This window comes from Lissotriton helveticus, chromosome 4_1 (genome assembly GCF_964261635.1).
Source record: "Lissotriton helveticus chromosome 4_1, aLisHel1.1, whole genome shotgun sequence".
Lineage (NCBI taxonomy): Eukaryota > Metazoa > Chordata > Amphibia > Caudata > Salamandridae > Lissotriton > Lissotriton helveticus.
Window position 1 is genome coordinate 531,305,651 of NC_136063.1, and position 17,622 is coordinate 531,323,272.

General features: G+C 40.4%; 1 protein-coding gene across 4 annotated transcripts in view; it reads right to left on the bottom strand.

The window, feature by feature from the left end:
* The window catches only part of ZFHX4 (zinc finger homeobox 4), a 134,267-nt gene that overhangs the window by 94,914 nt on the left and 21,731 nt on the right, over window positions 1-17,622 (bottom strand). For 3 of the 4 annotated variants that reach the window (XM_078687123.1, XM_078687126.1, XM_078687122.1), the window contains exons 3-4: window positions 16,457-16,959; window positions 13,384-13,431 (exon numbers count right to left, since the gene is read on the bottom strand). In XM_078687123.1, the coding sequence (XP_078543249.1) occupies window positions 13,384-13,431; window positions 16,457-16,959 (551 nt within the window). The remainder of the gene's footprint in view (window positions 1-13,383; window positions 13,432-16,456; window positions 16,960-17,622) is intronic. The other variant, XM_078687125.1, reaches the window with a different exon arrangement.

Sequence of the window (17,622 nt, forward strand, 5' to 3'; positions counted from 1 at the left end):
GCAACCAACACAGAAAATCAATTAGAAAACAAAGATACTTCTCTTGAACTGATGCTTAATAAGGGGAAAGGAAAATATGTAACTGCAGTTAGTTTATGAAATAAGCATAAAAACTATAGGTTACAGTCACACTAAGCCAAGCAATGGTTTTACTCACTCCTGAGTGACCAATAGGAGAAATTATATTACACATACAATAGTGGATATGCAGTCGCACGGAGTTTAATATGGGATTTAATGGCATATCTGAGTGAGGAGAGGGGCCATACATCTTGAGAGGAAAAGCCTCAGGTGGGTCATGATGTCCCACCCCTCCCTCAACAGTGTGCAATGCCATACTGCACTCTGAGGATCACCATATGAGGGTTATGTCATGCTGTGTTGTCAAAAGTGGTAGGTCTAAAGAAAAGAATGTAACTAGACGCATGCCTCAAAGGCTTTAATCTATGATCGGAGATAAAATCACATTAAATAAACCAGATTACCATTAGCAGAGTTGTGTTCCTAACAAGTTACTGTAAAATGCATTCTTAGATACAGCAGAAGTGTAATGTTCACATGAATTACACTAACTTTGGTGATAAACCTGACTTTTCATCTGCAGTAATAAATAAAAAAAGAACATGTGCCTTTACCTGTACAGTTGTGTTTGGCCACACTTATTTTCACAGGCATGTCACAAATAGGGAAACATCCTTTACAACGAAACTTTTACAACACAGTGCTTTTACAACGCAGGTTTTACAACGAAAACCATTACAACGCATTGCGCTGGGGGGCACTCTAGGATACGGAATAGATTTAATTTACTATCCAACACCTTCCCTAGTGTCCACGGGGACTGGAGTTGGAATAGTAAATTAAACTATTCACTATCCAGCACCCCAAAGCGCTATGCGTTGTAAAGGTGTGCGTTGTAAAAACTGCGTTGTAACAGCATGCGTGGTAAAAGCATGCGTTGTAACGTCATACAACCCACAAATACAGTTTGTAATGATGGTGAAAATAAAAGTGGCGCTAAAGCGCCATGTGAAACAAGTGTAACCAGAGAATCACATATGTATTACTACAGTGCAAATGTGTTACAGAAACAAATACTGCTAAACTCTCGACAAAAGTCAATCTACCTCACTTTAAAGAAAATACCTTACAAGGACTAGTTATAGTGATGTTCTCCCAATGCTCCGATTTTACTCTTGGTACTCTATTTTTGATTAATCACACTCTGCGTGTGTATATATATATATATATATATATATATATATACATATATATATATATATATATATATATATATATATATTTAAAAGTCGAAGAAACAATGACAGAAATAGACTAAACAAACGTAATCTAATAATCTAAGTCAAAATGAAGTGGAAGCCCATGAGGTGGAGTATGAGCGACAATGCAATGCAGACAAAAGGTGCCAAGTATGGAATATTCTTATAATTGGACTGTGCTGAAATTAAACAGAATATACATTAACTTGCTGACAATAGAAGATGCTAAATTATGTATTGGCTCGACTGTGCTTCATCTTTCTTCGCTTGCTTAAGAGCCCATCAACAAAGGCTGCGACCCCTGCTGCTCTTTGTTCCCTGCCTGGCAAAGTCCCTTTTGGTGGTCGCCGGGCTTCAGCCCCGACCCCGCCTTCCCATACCTGTCACTGTGAATAGACTTCACAGTCCGTGCACACAAACAGGCTGACCTGGACAGCCTCCCTGACCCCTGGGCAGGAAGAGCATCACATCTGGTTATTAATATTGGGCATTGTAAAATGTAATCTTCCAGGCACGGGAGAGCGGGCTGGCAATTACACAGCGTCCATCAATCACCGGCGGGCTCGCTTCACGTCACGCCGCTCTATGAAGTTAATGTTCTCTGCCCCAGAACATGCTTTAAAATAAAGGCTCTCCACCTATCTGTCCGTGGTGGCTGGTGCCCGGTACTCTCAGCTGAGGAGTCTGCCCTCAGTTGCATACATACTCTCCAAAGGGGTGAGTGATGTCACCTGTTCTAGCAGGCACGGCCTCATTTGCCAGCCCATTAGCACTCGATTTGCAAGTTAAATGTAATTTACCGAGGCATCCGGTTATTAGAGATGACTGTTTATGTATCTGCATTTTTACATATTTTAGACTAGCAAGTTTGAAAAATCACATTCTAGCAGTTGTAGCCATTGCCTTATATATTTTGACTCTGATTTTATTAATTCCTTAATGTAACCCGTGTGCAAGTATTTCAATGTTTTGCGTGCTTATAATTTACTTTTGTATCTGTGCATAAACGACTCAGCAGACATACTTATTGGCTAGAATATCAAAAAAGATAACGTGGAGTAGGGTGGTGGTTCAGGGGATCATATCAGCAAATGGACAGTCTGGTGGGAAAAAAGGGTGAAGAGGCAGGAGGAGAAGCATACATCTCTATGGTGGGAGATATGACTTTTAAGTTTGGGTTGACTGTACAACTGTCTGCAAGACCAATTGCTTCCGGTTCTTTATAGAGCTCATAGTGTGGGTTTTGGCTCCACCCAGAGGAATATTACGTTCTCATCTCATCATGCAATTGGCTGTTTGGTGTATCATTCCACCTCATATTGAGTGCTTGCATTCCCAGACACACTATTTTACATCTCAAAAGTACATGGAATCATTACATGTTAAATGATTTATCTCAAATATGCATATTTTACAGAAGCATTCTTTGTTTTTTGGTTGGTTCCCACTGCAACAGGCTGCCTTAAAAATGTTGCATTCAAAGCTTGTTTCAGCATGTCAATGAGAGTCGAGTTTGCAAGGACACATGTTTACTACTTGCAATCTGCATTCTCAAAAGAAAACATCGGCAAGTGGTGCAAGAGAGGACATTATTGTAAGACTATATGACAAGCGGTATATGTCTTAGGGTAGGGCAGCCATAACCACATATTGCTAGTCTGATTACCAAGAAAAGGTTCTGGAGGACAAAAAGAGTGCAGCTGCACCATGCTCCAAAATAAGTGGGGGCAACCTAATATCAACGGGGATGAACGTACTAAAATACCCTTAAAGTTAAAGTAAGACAAATGCTTGGGTAATATATTCAATGGCAGCACTCTTTCACAGATGAGAGTTCTGCCAAATATATGTAATTAGGCTCTTTTGGAAATAGAGTCAAGCAGATGAATAAATATGGTTTATGTAGACTTTAGGAAATCTTTTCAGGCAGTTCCACACAAGGCACAGTATGTTTTATGAATGTGTGAAGGTATATAATCAATTTGATGCATTTTGAGATAAATGTGCACTAAAATTGACCTACAATTTTACATCTTCAATCACTTTAAACACATATACTACCAACTATTTGCCACTATTTGTGTACGTGGCAAGTATGAAGCACATAGAACTATATAAAACAAGACATTATGTACATTTGTTATGCAGAAGTTTTTCCCACTTGCAATGGGCCATGCTAATCAACATACAAAAGAAAAAAAGTTAGTCTCATCCCTATTGAAGTGATAAAAAAATGCCTACTCCATACATTACATATGCAGCCCCAGTACAAGATTGCAGCGCAATGTATTACATTTCGTGTGTTGCCCAAACATTCAAAATTGTGGTGGTGAGAGGGAACAGACTGCTTGTATGTTCAGAAGGGCATGACAACTTAAACAAGAATTTCAGAGCACTAATAACTAGGTGTCCTCGAAAGAATGTTGGTGCAGCAAACACTGTCTTTGCGGGGTCTAACGATGATGCAATAAGCATCTGCTCCCATAGGCCACTGGTGATGTAAAAACAATCTGCTCCCAATGGCCACTGATGAGGCAGTAAGCATCTGCTCCCAGGGGCCACTGGTGTTGTAGTAAACACTGCCAAGGGTTACTGCAGCCCTACAAGCATAAAGTCGTGAGGCCATTGATGAGCCGATCAGCTTTCTGGTCACCATGGTGTAAAAAACACCATCTCCCAGGGACGATTGGGGATGCAGTAAACATCTGCTTCCTAGGACTACTGATGATGGACTTACAGAGGCCACTGCAGCAAACATCTTTGCTTTAGAGCCACTGATGATGCAACAGGTATCTGCTTGCTACCCTCGGTCCTTATCAATGCAGGAATCATCTGCTTCCAGGGGTCTCAGTAGAGTTAGTTACCCCTACTTTCAGAGTTGGGTCACTACCCGGGCACTTCGAACAGTCGAAACACTAGGGGTAAGGGCTGAAGATTCAGCAAATGTGCTTGAAAATGCCTGCTATATTCAATGTAGTTTATCGATGTATGTTAACGTTAAAATTATACATTCCATTATTTACAGGAAATAGTTTGCAGTCCAGCAATAGTATATCTGTTTGCATTTCATTCAAGGTCTACTCTCGGAAGCCATGTTCACCATACTGCGGAATGACTCCCTCCTCTCCACCGAGCATAATGTAAACACTATGGATTCAGTATGTGAACTTTTCAATGAAAGTAGAGCTTGTAAATGTACTGTGTGAGTAAATGTGCACATGTATAATAAAAGATAAAAAGTTAACTTGCAACTTATACTTAGATGATGCACCATCTTTAAAATAAGTTGCCACATCATCTATCGGTACACCTGATACTTCAGTATTGAACTGCTTGCCAAATTGGCTTACTATAAGTGTGTTTTTCTATACTTTCAATCATTTTGGCGCTTTTTTAAAATTAAACTATTACAAAGAATTGCATGAATTTGTTTTGGCTTCCAGCATATACCAATTTCCTGACTATAATGGCAAATAACAAAATATTACAATTTTAAATGTTCTGCAAAATTACAGAAATGCTGTGAAAAAACAGATGTTTTCACCAATAGGATCCCTGCGTTAACTAGCACAAGGGACACATCAATTAGCTTTGGGGTTATGACAACCACAGCACTCTCATCCCCAAGGTACCTTGCACATAAAGAGGACATCATGGATGGATTAAGATGGGGCATACACGACCACTCGCAATGAGAAACCTGATCTCCCCGCCTTGAAAATCTCGCCGGGAGGTTTATTTTCCACGCTCGCGATCAGCAACTTGATGTTGCTGATCGTGAACGAGGAAAAAGTCTCGCTGGGATGTCATTTTGCTCGATCACGGTCGCCAAATTGACGTTGAGAACCACGAGCAAGCAAAAAATGACTGCTACGCGTGTTTGCACTGTGCTACGTGCAATTCGCGTAGTGCGAAGTATCGCAAACTTCGCGAGCGTAGTGTAGTACTTCGCCCAGGGTTAATCAAAATGCAATATGGCAATGCCCGTTTTGGTTTTGCTCATTTAAAGTCCAAGTACGTTTATTTTAAGTGAGCATAACAAACTAACATGCAACCATATTTCAATTTTTGGGTGCAGAAGTTTGAAACAAAGGTCCTACTGTAAACGTTCATTTACTACAGACAAATCACATAACTGAATTACTGAATGTAGCCTTACTGTTCACATCTACTTGCATTGTTTTTCTATCAAACGTTAGTGCCAATAAAGAAAATAAAGCACTGAATAGTAAAACAAAATGTCTTCCCTCCTGTGGCAAGATTGCCTTCCTCTTTGATCATACTATCCTGCTCCCCTCAGTCACTCTATACTATTATATAGCACTCTGTTTGTAAACCAGATGCTTGCATCCAAAGACACTCACTGATGTTTTTTACAGAGCTTTATTGTTATCCTCCCTAACCATTCTGTTACTGCCTTTGGAACGATAAAAAGTCAGAGAGAATCCACTGAGATTCAAACCTGCAACTGCACTAATAAGCACGTTTCTGCAATGGATGCATTAATTTGTGAGCCACCAAAACAGCTTGATATGGGCTTCTAGTAGCGCTCTCCAGTACGGACGTACCCATCCAACTTACTTCCAGCTAGCACATAGTCCTTCACTATCCTCTGTCCAGGGCAAATGCCATATTATTAGTTATAATGAAAAACGCAATATATGTCCATTGTCATAAATTATGCTTTTGTGTCATATGTTACCAAGCATCTCTTTGTCACATTAAGAAATCAACCTCTTTTTAGATCACATAAATTGTTCTGAATGCACGTGTCTATGAATTTCATATTTGTGAATGAATGTGTTTCCTCCTCCGCTTGGCTCCAATAACTCACCCCTATTACCCACTTCCTATTTTCTTTCTCTTTTCTTCCCCATTTACTGTGTCAGAATGTTTTCTCCCATCCAATGTCCACTAAATCTGAGAAGTTACAAGTGTGACCAACACTGACTGTATTGCTTGTAGTACCAGCCACCATTTATGCTGCATGGCCAACAGCCAGAACCTGGATAAATACGCCTCTGGCATCCTGCTGATCCTGTTTAAAGAACAGTATGTCATCCTTCAAGGAGCTTGCAGCAAATAGAATTGGAGGGCTAGCAGGGTTAAATCACAGAGGCCGTAGAGTGTCCAAAAAGAACAACTATGAGCCCTGAACTATGATCTACAGCTGCTGTCCACTTCAGCCTTCGGTCAGAGAAATAAAAGATAAGGAAGGTTAGGAATAACCCTTCCACAGCCCTTTACTATAGACATCGAAGAAGGACTAGTGTAATGCTTTCCATGAAACTAAACTAATAATTACACTCCACCCCGTCCCGAACAGACAATGAGGAAGGGGCAGGCGTCTTTGCAATGCCAATCATGTCTGATACAGCTTCAAAACAACTGAATGTACTGGTAGTGATTACACTTCACAGGCTAACATAAGTTGAAGTGAATCAATAATTAAGATGCATTATTTCTATCTGGCAGGGCCTGGCCTATGGCATGAGTGCTGGTTTTACAATGGTTGATGGTATCTAAACAGCTAAAAGAAACTGCTGAATTTAGCTATGATATCATGACTTACTTAAACAAATTTACTTCCATAACTAGATTGCAGAAAAAGAAGAAGACCTACAGGTTCCAAGAATATGTTTCACCAATCAGAAATCAAATTGCCTGGAAGGGAGAATACGATTTATAGCTACTGCCTAGTCAAGGCAGGTAAGGTGTAATGAAAGTTTCATATAACCCTTTCTCATTTAAATGAACACCTAATATGTCCCACTGACAGCCAACCTCTAACCAATAACACCCGTTTCTGTTGAACAACTACAAACATCACACCACAATGGACTTTATGAAGCCAAACAGAGGCACACCTAGCAATGCGCAGGGTGGGTACAACTGAAGGTCACTACTGAAGTGTTCAGAAGCCCTTTTCAACTGCATAGTACTTATTAAGGGCCTAAATGTAAATAAGGTAAAGTAGTCAATAAAACTGATTCTCAAAATATAGCGGTTATTTGCCCATTGAAACTCAAGTGACAGATACATCATTCCCAATGCTTTCTCTGCTTACTACTGACTCTAAGCAAGGTGCGAGCATTTTCAAGAAAGAAACTCTCTTTTGAGACAATCATAATTTACTATATGATCCACAACTTGGGAGCTTATGTCAGCAAAAAATAAAAGAAGACCTGCTTGCTGCTGAATCTGTTATTTATCGGAAAGACTAGTGGGTCCAAGAAATCATTTGCAATCTCAACTATTATTACTCAATATTATAAGAATGTGAATATTGTCAGAAACAGACAGATTTGCCTTGCAGGTGCTTTTAGATCGTTTGTTATACGGTGAAAGAGGAAAGTGATGGACTTGTGAGATTGCTGAACTCCACCATTGAACAATGCAGGTAAGTGACCTTTTGTTTCCTTCAATTATATTCTCTCTCATGATATTGAAAACAGCAATGTCACAGCAAAATGTAAGGGTTCTGTGGTGAATCAAATAGTACTAAAAAGATTTTTCAGCACAGGCGTTAGCATGCACAAACTAAGGCTTGCTAAAAGGGTGCACAGAGGTCCAACTCAGGCAGGCTTTCAGATCTTCATAATAGGCAACTGCCTGATCAAACAGAAATTGTTTCCTTGAATATGGCACACATTTCAAGGATTCTGGTCTCAGCAACATCTTGAGGCTAAAAATCTATACTGACTGTATTCTTCACTGGATACACCACGGATATCCCAAATATCTCTGAGAACCAGAACTTTTGGACAAAAATGCATTAGAATATGGAACCTCAGAAATGCATGGCGTTATCCATGTGCCAAGATTTCAATTTCCAGGAGGGCAACTGATTTTTGATGGTAATTCTAAGCGTTGGTGCTTTCTACCCAGAAGGCTATTGCTTTTGGAAAAAGGGGCATGTTATTCAAGTGTTCATTATAAATTGAGGTTAATAACTAGTTAAACCTAGACTTCTATGTTCTAAGTAATCAGTGGCAGACTAGATTCTACATATTGGCATCACAGTTGCCTTCTAATATGCCAAATGGCTGTCTCATTGGCCTTACTCTGTCTCTGTGCATGGAGCTTGAACATAAAGCACATTTTAACTGCTTAACAAAATATACAGCAATTAAATTACACTGTAAGATGTTAAGCTGCAATGAATATGCACTCGGGTATACATTGTGACTGCATATCCTAAAGTTTATATATAGCAGTGGAAGATAAAACAAGCTTTTGTTTGTTTCAGAAAGCAGCGTTGTTCCTTAAGCAAATGGCTTGCATATGATTAGGCAAAACATGCCTTGGCTCTGGCACACACCGGCCTTTTCCAATTTCCTTCAGCACAATGATTTGTATGCAAATACGTGCAGCGCAATCTCCTGACCTCTCTTACCATCATGCAGGGACAATGACAGTTCAATAATTGGAATCACACATATCTGGAATATTTGATTTTGAGTTAAAACGCCGTCACAGCCTGAGTGAACACCAAATGATGCTTTTTAAACACAATGTTGAACTGCAGCGCGCCAACATATTTTAAGCAAACAAAGTGACCTGCGTGGCTGTCCAATTCGGATGTGGGTGGGGGGAGGGGGCCATTCGAGCCCCTCTCTTCTGAATATTCTATTGTGTGAAAGGGGTGCTCTCAGCCATAACGTTAATAATGGGAAGGTCAGAGCAGGCGGCCTGTGGGAAATGTTCTGCCCAGAGTTACCTCTGGGCCGGTCCCACGTTCTGTGTTTTATCTCATGTCCAGCGAGGGAGGCGCAGCCAATAACTCTCACAGATGTACAATTCGAATATGCAAACAGCATTACGGAATCCAGGCAGACAATCCTGCTGCAGAAATGACAGCTGCAAAGGCTGCAAAGTGCAATTAAGCAGGTCATTGCCCACGACTTTGAAGACCAAACGCGGTAGGCACCTCACTTCAAAGACACAGGCGTGTTTCAAGAGCAAGCATTGTCCGCCATTTGCATTTGCTGCATAAAATGATAGGAAGCAAGACTCAACTTGCTGGCCATGGAAAGCCCTTGGCCCTGGGTGACCCTAGAATACACTATAAATCCGTCCATTAGCACATTCTAAAAGCCCCATGTGTTCGGGTCTCTCGGTAATTGTTTTGCATTAGCAATTATTTCATTGTGTTGGCCTGCTCCTGAATTGATTTATTGTTAATTGCGGACAGTTTACTGTCCATCTATACTTTTGCAGTGCACACAAAGCGCATCTACGTCTCCCACTGTAGCCAAGTGCCTTGTGTAATATCTCTCTACATTTAAATTGAAAGATCCTGTTGTTTCTCCTTCCGAGGCTCGCACTATAAATAACACAGATTTTACTAGTTTGTTAGGAGCCCATACCAGTACCCTAACATCAACAAAATCAGGTCGTTTGATTTCAGCGTTCTACATTCAATATCTCCCAATAGCTTAATAATACATGCTGATGGCAAAACTCTTTTAGGTATGGTTTTACAGGACAGCTCTCTGAAAGACCTACTGTTGCTAACTCTTTAAAATGTCACAGTGGCCTTTGGCTCCACCCATTGGCGTTTTAAGCTTTCATTTTATTCTATTGGCAGTTCAATGTATCAATCCACCCCCTACATAAAGCTTGCTTTGGACTACATTATGATTAACTAATTACATCTCAAAATTGCACTAAATCATCATATGTTACATTTTTATTCTCCTAAATACAATATATATAAAAGCAATTGTTTAAAAAAAAAAAACTTTTTTCAAAGTGGCAGGCTTTTTAAAAGTTTTAGTAAGAGCTCCTCACTATGCAAGAAAAACCTATTGGCTTAGTCAACAGTTGCTTGGCATTACTATTACTTATCAGCATGTAGCCAGGTCTGTAATCCTACAAAATCTGCTTATTATTTTTAAATCCATTCTGGAACAACATAGTAACTACCTGGGCAATGGAGCAACAGCTCCAACCAAATATTCAAATGACAAGTTCCAATTTTTTAAAGGAACTTGGAGTGAGTTTCAGATTCCTGACAGCAGCAGGCACTAACACCAACTATTTTGTATCTCTAATTTTCTTATATGTCATTTGCTAGGTTTGTAAATAGGATCCCAAGTATTAAGGCTTAGGTCGAAATTTGGTTACACTATATTTCAGGGTTGACTTCAAGATTTAAAATTAGCCCAGAAGAGGCCCGTTTAACTACAACACCTGAACCCAGGTAATCCAGGGTCTAGCATTAAAACAGGAAGAGTTAAAACAGGAAGGAAGGAACTAGTGAAGACGACTCCTAAACGAGTACTAACTTCACTGTATAACAAGCAGCTGGTGTCCAGCCCAAGAAGTAATGAAGCAAGGCCACCAGAATCTTTCCCATCCTGTGGACAGCAAAACAGAGAGATGTCTACTAGCAGTCATGCAAATACTTTAGAAAGGCAGCAGTAATGTGATGAAGATTATACAATGGTCTCCTGACTGCAAAGTCGATAGTCTAGATTCAAAACCTTTGCTAGCTCAGCACATCACGAAATACAACTTGAAGGGAAGGAGAAAGCACATAAAAGTACCCGGTTACTTATAATCTCTCATCTCTAATATTTAATGGTTTTCACAATTCTGTGACACATATAGATTTTACTAGGCTTAATGAAATATTACCATCACCTCTATGACTCTGACACAGCAATGGTCTTTGCATGTGTGTAGAATTAACACATGTTTAATCTTCAACTTCTCCATCAGCATAAATATTTCTAATCCATGGCTTTATTGTGCCTCCTGGTGGGTGTGATGAGACAGTATTGCTCTAGGTGTCCTGAGGCTTACCTTTGTCACAAATATACTTTCTTCACTGCCTTCACTTTCCGCAAATAGGTCAATGGCTCAGTCTTTGAAAGATGCAGGTGTTATTCAGAGTAAATTAAGAAGGCCCTTGCAAATAGGGGGTTCGGTGATTAACCCCCCCTTTTTGCTTACATCTTGAATAGGAAATAAAGCAGAGGGCTAGGTTTATTTTTCAATGTTGTTATGTTAATGATGCCCTAATCAAATGAATTTACTTAAACTAAATACTTTCTCGTAACAAACGTCAGCCATCAAAGCTTTGCCAACTGTCAACCCGTTATGGCCCAACCCACTAACAGATACATCAAACTGACCCTGTGGCAAATTCTTGTACTACTGTAAGGTAGACCACCAGGGTCGTTTGCAGCACTTATATATTTCTAAGTCAGACGCATGCTCTATTAGTAAAGTGAGGGATTGAATATCATTGTATTTGCATAAAGGTGTCTCCACTCTGTCGACGTACCTGAGCAAAATGAGATTCTATAATTCTGCCTCCGAATAGGATTACTACTATTGGTCAAGATTATTGTTCTCAATTTCTAACTGCAATTCACTGGACAAAAATGTCTGTTGACGTGATATGGTAATGTTTATTGGAATGGAACGCCTTGTGATATAATGGCCTAAATGCACATCTTAACAATTTAACTAAGACACTAGGCCAAAGCTAAAGTTGCAAGGGAACAGTCATGGTTCCAGAGGTCTGCAGATAATCAATCCCGTGATTGGGGTTATTTCTGGGGTAGGTCTGAGAGTAGACGTTTCCCTTTTGTGTCACAGCGAGCTTTCAGGTGCATACATATTATGGCATCGGAAATAACAACCACACAGGAAAGTGTAATTAAATATATATATATGCTGAAACCAAACTAAGTGGTTCAGGGACTGTGCAAGTAATGCCCATAGCGACAAAAGAATGGGACAGCACCATTCACTACTGTACAGTGCGAGTAGAAATTCTGAGACAAGTGCACACTAAAAAATCAATGAACTTTTGGGGCTTAGGAACATGAAAAATCTGCATTACCCTATTTCAGAAGCATATCATATAAAATTGCCGCCTTGCATACTGAGAAATTGACTATGAATGCGATTCGATTAAATAAAGACTGCGGAAAAACAGCCAGATAGGTCATTGATACAAGATGCCAATCGGCCTGTCGCTCTCGATCGGGAAATCAACGGACCTGTCTGGTCAAAACCTGCACCACCAACCAGCCAATATCCTGTACAACTCTGTGGAAGGAATCTTTCTACTGTAAGGGTGTTCCTTCGCAGGCAATGCATAGTACAATACAGTGTTTCTGACTATGTGCAAGCATTTGCCCAGTAGTTTTCCATTAATGATAAAATACGAGCCAATCCGAAGAATACACTTCAAACATTTGACAACTGTACATGAAATCCCTCCCATGCACCGACGGTGTCAGTGAGGCTTGAAAAGCCATCAGCACACCTCCAGCAAGCGCTCTCTGTCTGCTTAACATTCACTTCCTTCAAGCCTGCTGCTCTGTATTTTTGCATCATTATGGAACCAGTTTGCTGCACATCTCAGACTGGAGGCGCTATTATCAGACTCTGAAGATGCAGGGCTCAGGTAAATGAGGGGAAGCGTTCAGTTCCACCTGACATGTATTCCAGACGTCTACTGCAATCCAAACAAAAGCAGCCAGGCAAATATGGCTTAGGGGACACAGAGAAAAAAATCATTTCCACTACTTCATGTTTTTTAGTAAGTATAAAGACCTATGGCCAAAAAATGAATCCATCTTTGTTTGTGTCTTCAGTCACTGCTAGAAATAGACATTAAGGCATTGTGTTTTGTAGGCCCATAAGGAAATATCATCAAGGCTTCGCCTAGGGGCCTTTTGCTATTTTGCCAAAATAGCATATTGCACATGCTTTCTATCTTAAAACATAAAAGAAAAGGTGTTGTTCTGGTCAAATAAAGAAATATTTTTACTAGCACAAGCCTATGCTGAAACTGCCCCAACTCTGCCAAAGACATTAAATCGCCATCTGCAAAACAGATTTTCATTAAATTGATCAGTGTAAAGTTAAGCAGCTCGGCAGATGATGCTTTAAAGCTAACCTTTAACCTTCCACCCTCTGAAAGCAGAGAGGTCACTGTGCTGCCACAGTATACTTGATCTTGGGGAATGAAGAAGGAGAGATGTGATCTATTTAAATCGAACCGACAATTCATTGCATTCATAGTGTCATAAGTCAATACCTTGTCAATACACAGAAAATAAAAATAGTTTTCACACACCTGGGTATTTGTCTCTGCTAACTGGTGCTTGTCAAGCTCCCGTAAAGTCTAAACAATCAGATATATAAAAAACAAGAATGGGAAGTAAATAGCGAATAAAAATGAATTTACATTTAATACATTACTCTGTCATCAGTGACACTTTTGTCATGAGGATCCGCGGTTTCACATTTGATTCATAAACAGAAGGGATTTGCTAACATGCAAAATATTTGGATGTTATCTATTTGTCAACTCATGCACGCCTAGCGTCACTGTGAGCAGAGTATATGCTCTGATGAGCACGTTTGAATGCACGCAGTTGTTGGGCAGCGTTTGTGCATTTATCTGGCACGAGGTGAGGGACACAGTAGCAAAAAATCTGACCCTCAGAGAGAGTACTTTTCAACACGCAGTTTAATGCACACAAAAATAATCACCAAAGTAATGAAATACTTTACACTTGTGGAATGTAAATGTCTCCCCCTTCAGTGAAAGGAAATGGCTTTGTTTTGCTGCAATTGGTTGCCCTCTAATGTAAGAGTCACTTCTGCGGTGAAATGCATTATCATCAAGCTCCTGAGTTCCAGAGACAGCAAGGTTCGAGAGACAGAAGCTTGACAGAATGCAAGTGTGACTTGGTTACTATTCTCAGATGGTTCTCATCCTTCAACACAAAAAGGTTAGTTTGTAATGATTCAAATTCACATTCACTTATCCCTCATCTACAGCATGCAACAAGCCTCAATCTGCTCCCCTTTTCAATTAAACCTTTATACGAAATGTCATGACTTTACATCCAAGAATAATCCTACACCAATGACGTCCAACTTGAATCCCTCCTGCGCTATTCTCCCAACCTGCCACCTCCAGTAAAGAAAAAATGTAATCATTCTCTCTGACCAAGGCATCTCACCAACCCTGGTCCCAGCTGCCAAGTCCCATGGATTTACAAGAGACTTTAGTATGTCTCCATTTGGCCTCACATCTCCAATCTGATAGAAACCGTCTCTTTCCAAATATATTTTCCAAGAAAACTAAAATGCTTCGCCTCTCAGAAGCACCTCAGGACTACTAATGTCCCTCCTTGGTTCTCTCAAATATTGTTGAACGAAATTCAATACTGGGCAGCTGTCCCAAAACAGTGCTGGCTCCCCCTAAGCATCATTTGCATACAACAGTCTGACTAGTTAAGGTGTTAAGAAATCAGAACTTGAGCCTGCTATAAAAAAACACTACTGGGTAGCTCATAATCCTGGAATCCACTTCAAAATGGTGCATATCACCCATATAGCCTTACATGTAGCCCCCCCTCACAACTTTAACAACAAACTCCTCTCCACAGGCGGAAAAAGAAACATTAACAGGCAATCTCGACTGATCTTGGAAATTCCAAAAGTTAAAGCAAATTCAAGACTTTAGTCCAAACCTTTTCATACCTGGCTCCAAGACTCTGGAACCTTAAGCCTGAGGAACCTGTTGTCCTTCAGGAGAAACATGAAAACCCATTTATCCAGATTGTTTATGAAAGTTTAGCCCTGCTACCTCGCCCTGTTCACTTAGCCAACCTCCTCTAGGATGATTCTTATTGCTGCTAGTTATCTGTAATTTCACTAGCATTTGTTATATTTCTTGTAAAATCTGAACCAATTCATTGCCCATGTGGCTCGGTCTATGCAATACAAATGTAAATAAATAAAATAAATACAGTGTGGAGACAGAACTACTGAAAAGGATTATAAATTTGCAAAGGGCTGGTCCAGAACTGCCAAAGTGGACTACAAATGTGCTCAATTAATGTTACATTGCAGCCTGCTAGTGTTTTCTGTAACAAAACTTAAATGGCACTCCTAATGCATACCAAGCCATCATAGTGTAAATATGTTAAGCATGTGTAAACTGTTATGTTTAAAGAGTACAGATTTATATGGAAAATACATGTATGTTGTGCAAATCTATTGTGATTCGGCCTTTCACGCGTGCTGATTCAGCCTACCAGTTAAGGAAGAGGTGTCCAAAATGGCAGAAGATGGTTAATCAAATGGCACTCAAACAGATCTTAAAGGTCCCAGAATTTAGTTAATTCCTATAATATTGTCAATGACCTAAAATATATTATGACTGTGGAACTCTAGAAGCTCCCATAAATATCAAACTTGGATTTTGGAACTGAAATAGTGGCCATTTTTATTGGTGTAGAAGAAGCTGGTATGTGTTTCGCTTACTGTGACACTTCACACCACAGGCCTTTAAATACCACATTCCATATGCCAACAGGTAGAGCACCAGTCTAGACCACAAACCAACCTTTACTGCAGAGCCATGTGCTTGGTCGCACAAAATGTGTGTATAACATATAATTATAAGTGTGTGTGCTAATCATATAGGAAGGTTCTTAATAAAACTGATACTTCATATTTGACTCACAATAACACCCCAAATGAAATGCTTGAAATATGTAACAACGCATACACTGATTTTGTTCAGGTCACATTTAAACAAAGACATTGGAAACACATTTACTTAACACACAGGCAAGAAATTAAACAACAATCAATGTTTGGTAAAAAAAAGAAGTGCTGTTTCTCAATTAACCGCTCTATCGCATGTATATCAACAGCATGGTGCACAGGTTTAGGAGGTAAATGTTGCCTTGTCAAATTGTGTTTGTTAAGTTTGAGGGCCCAAATATTTTTCATCAAAGAATGTGTTATTATGTTCGCTCTCTGACAATAACATCTGGCTCATGGGCGTGTGAACTTTCACAGACACTGGAAAGCAGGCACATAGGTCAGATGGCATGTGCGGCACGGCACGCACACACAATATCTAAGTAAAAACTTTGACTTGAAAACCTTGTGTTGCATTAGATGACTGAGAAACAAAAATATGTTGGAAATAAACAAAATGATATGTTCTAGTTTGATTCTGTATCGTCAGTCCGAGCTGGGTGGAAGTTCTAGCCTTATGCTCACATGCTGCAAGCACAGCTTACACAGCACTTCTACTACACACACACGCACGCACGCAGCAGCGCAACCGTTAACCCCTCCCTTCCCGAAAAAGCAAACCTCGAGTGATGTGACTGGCTTACCTTATAGAGCTTCAGGGCCGCCTCGTGCCTGTGATTGGTGGTGTGCAGGCGCAGTTTATCCACGCTGTTGGTGTAGTAGTCACAGGCGTTGCACTTGAGGTGCACCGGGTTGCCAATGGCGATGCACTTCAGCCTCCACTCGTTGGTCTTGCCCCCTTCTTTGATGTGGGCCACCAGCTGGTATTTCTGCATGTGCTTGTCAGTCTTGCAGTGGAGCTGGAAGTTGGCTTTGAGCTGAGTGTTGTAGTTACAGAGCTTGCACTGGTAGATGTCTCCAATTACCGCCCTCCACTCCTCTTCGGGGAGCGCGCGCTCGCCGCTCACGTGCACGTTTAGGGCCTCCAGGCTGTCAGAGGTGAATTTGTTGCAAACTGCACACTGGAAGAGCTTGAGCGCCGGGTCACTGATATAAGGTGACAGCTCTCCTGCAGTAAGGAGGGACAGGTCATCACCCATTAGCTGACCACTGGCAAGCCGGATTTCAGGCGGCAGCTCATTATTTACTACAGGGGAGAGAAAAATTAAAAGGGAAAGTAGACTAGAGAGCAAAGCAGAGCACAGCACAGCAAACACACACACACGCACAAAGGATTCCGTAAAATAAAGCCTCGACGAGGAGCCTGCTTTCTCTGCAGCTTAAACTATAAAAAGCGGTAATAGGATTGACTCGGGATCAATTACAGTCATCCCTTTCAACTTCTAAATTCCCTCATCAGATAGCTTTAATTACTCCTACCGGGCATGATGTCATTCTGGAATTTGTATTTTCAAAGGCATGAAAGTTGATCAATAAAATAACAATCGGGAAATGCTGCTGCAATTACACCCGGATTAACGCACAAATAGATAGCCGAAACAGACGTTAAGTGAAATGGTTCTGAAAACGTCAGTCTCTCAGACATCGTTTTTTCAAATAAATATATCTACATGCAGGTACACACGTAGCCCTAATAACATGCATGTCTGTACACACAATACCATGTTTGCTTGTATACACACAATACCATATGTGTTTGTGTACACCCACCAATACCATGAAAGACTGCGCGCGCACACACATCGCACAACGGCCATGTTATATTTTATATGCTTTTTGATGTGTCAAAATACATTCAGCAGTTGACACAGTGAAACTTGACAAAGCTACCAACGCACTACTGATATCA